Here is a 2,569-nt window from a genome sequence, read left to right on the forward strand (position 1 = left end):
ATCACGTTTTTCTGGAGGGACTGTGTCGTATCAAACTTAAACAATAACGCTGCAACCATTCTCCCTTCTACAGTCTGATTTCTGCACTCCAGCGCTGACGTTACGTTTTCTATAATCTGACCTTTTTATTCAACGGGCTGCAGAGATGTGCAAAGTCTGTGTTTCACGTGTTCGACAGCATTAAATACACAAGCACTTCAAATTGAAACACACTTGTGCCGAGTCAAACAAGTTCCAAAAACACGTCTATGTGTCACAATAAATACGGGACATTGCGGTTGTCTGGTGGTTAAACTGCCGTGTCCCTCTACTGTAACCGATCCAACAGAAGCAAAACAAACCGCCGCAGTTTTGCTGGTTAAAGTAGCGGCGGATTATTTAAATACAGAAGGAAAAAGGACGATAACATAAGTTGACAAAAACTAACCGTACCTGTATAGGAGAAGGTTTCTCCCAACCCATCTCAAAGATGCCCATCAGGAGTTCTCTTTTGAGACAGTAATCTTCAAATTCATTCCCCTTAGTGGACGTCACATCCTGCGGGAGACACAGAGTGGGTTAGGGCGACAGTACAAAGCTGGTTTCAAGCCAAAAGATGTGAGAATCATGAACAGACTCACTGAGGTTTTGACCCTGTTGTCTTTGGGAGGGAGCTTTAGGCTCTTTTTCCAGTCATCTCCAAACTTGATGCCTCCTCCGTCCTGAGAGGCTCCACCTCCTATCTGGGGCGCACCCAAAGCCTTTCCTTGAGTTGTGGGTGCCGGCTGGACTGAAGCTGGTTTGGTCTGTCCTCTGAGCTGCCCGTTCTGCTTGTTCAGTCCCATGACGACTGGGCCAACGTTTTCTGTTCTGGCGGTTGCCATGTTTCCTGTTTTACTCGCTTTTGTTTTTGTTGTTTTTTTTTCTTCAAAGTTATTAGATTTTTGCCTCTTAGGTTTTTCTTTTTAAAAAGTCTCTTCAAAAGTAAAAAAGTTTTAATAAAGCATTAACAAACAATATTCTCTATTCTTCTTAAGTCCAAAGCTTTCACAACAGAAGTCAATTTGTGGTATTTACATATACACATGTACGTGCAGTTCGGTCCCCTTCAACAACAGAGTGACTGACGTACAAGAACAACAAAAAAAAAACACGTTTATACACAAGAGCTCTTCAAAATGAAGAGAAATCTGCATTCATATGCATGAATATACTCGCTCACAATATAGAAAAATTATATGTGAACAAGTATCAAAGCGGTTCAAGTCCTGAAATAGAACAACTAAGGCAATCTGAACTTGGGGAACAGCTTCTTCAATATAATCTTAGTTCAACACTTAAGCTTCTGTTTCTAAATCGAACAATAAATTCCTGTTTTTTCACTTCGAGTCCAGAAGAGTCGCTCAGTATCCCTGTCCTTGAAAAAAAGGATGTCCAACTTTGTACAAGTCTTTCCCCAGAGTCATACAGTCTATAATGCTCTCCGTTTGTTTCCACTGTGCGGATGTGCGTCGCTCCACGCGTGAGGAAAAACTGGATCCTGAAATCAAATCACACAAGGGGTTATCTAGTCCAAAGCCCAAAAGCTTTCCACCCCTTTTGAGTCCTCAGTGTACGTTTTCCCGTTTCCTCTCTCTCCTCCTCCTCCGGGTGTTCGGCCCTCGCTCCCCAGACTCCACAGGTCTTCAGGTCGCTGGTGAAGTGTGCGAGTGTGGCCGTGATCAACCCGCTGCCTCCTCGACGTCAGCCAACAACTCAAACCTGTCACCTGGAAATAAAAATACAACCAAAAAAAGGTTTAAATTAAAAACCCGAGCAGTCGACTAATCGCTCAGACAATCGATAAAAAACTGACACACAAACATTTCCTGAGTTCGACTCTTATATTTATAGATATTATCCATCGGGGCGATAAAAACTCAGAAAATTGTATTATTAATTAAATAAAACGAATTTAATTAATACTTTTAAAAAAACTACTTTTGTTAATCATCTAATAATTTTCAGCTCCATAAAAATAGTTGTTTTTTCCACCGTTTTAGATTTTAATTGATTTATTTCTCCTTAAAAACCACAAAAGACACAATAACTGCAGATGTTAAACACTCCCACATCTGTGCCGTCGTATCACTGCCGCTGTTTATCACCACTTTATAATATTTGTCATTTAAATCTCAATTGAACGATATGTTTTAAAATGTATAATCAAATTAAAAGATTTAATCTGTTTATTATCCTTTAACTGCACACGTTGAGGACTGTGGTGTCAAAGAAAATGTTTTAATTATAATTAGTTTCATTATAAAAGATATTTAGGGAGAAGGAAAAAAGGAGAATCAATTTAAATACATCACTTCTGTAATAATAATCTACTCACATACAGACCTAAACACTTCATTTATCCACTGTATAACAACACACTGACACAAACAGTCCGATATATATTTATCTTTATTTATCCTCTATACAGTTCTCTACTTTTATTTTATCTGATTTTACTTTTATTCTCATCTCTACTTTCTATATTTACCTAAGAGTTTATTGTTTGTTTACTTTCTATATTTACCTAAGAGTTTATTGTTTACTTTCT

The 2,569-nt window shown here is 38.4% G+C and overlaps 1 protein-coding gene across 1 annotated transcript in view; it reads right to left on the reverse strand.

The window, feature by feature from the left end:
* The window catches only part of LOC118343062 (probable ATP-dependent RNA helicase ddx6), a 6,343-nt gene extending 4,442 nt beyond the window's left edge, over positions 1-1,901 (reverse strand). Inside the window, exons 1-2 of the mRNA XM_035681797.1 lie at positions 621-1,901; positions 433-537 (exon numbers count right to left, since the gene is read on the reverse strand). Of these exons, the coding sequence (XP_035537690.1) occupies positions 433-537; positions 621-863 (348 nt within the window). The 5' untranslated portion in view covers positions 864-1,901. The remainder of the gene's footprint in view (positions 1-432; positions 538-620) is intronic.
* Between the last annotated feature and the right edge of the window lie 668 nt (positions 1,902-2,569).

This window comes from Morone saxatilis, unplaced genomic scaffold (assembly GCF_004916995.1).
Source record: "Morone saxatilis isolate NCDOM2014 unplaced genomic scaffold, NCSU_SB_2.0 Contig9, whole genome shotgun sequence".
NCBI classification, from domain to species: domain Eukaryota; kingdom Metazoa; phylum Chordata; class Actinopteri; family Moronidae; genus Morone; species Morone saxatilis.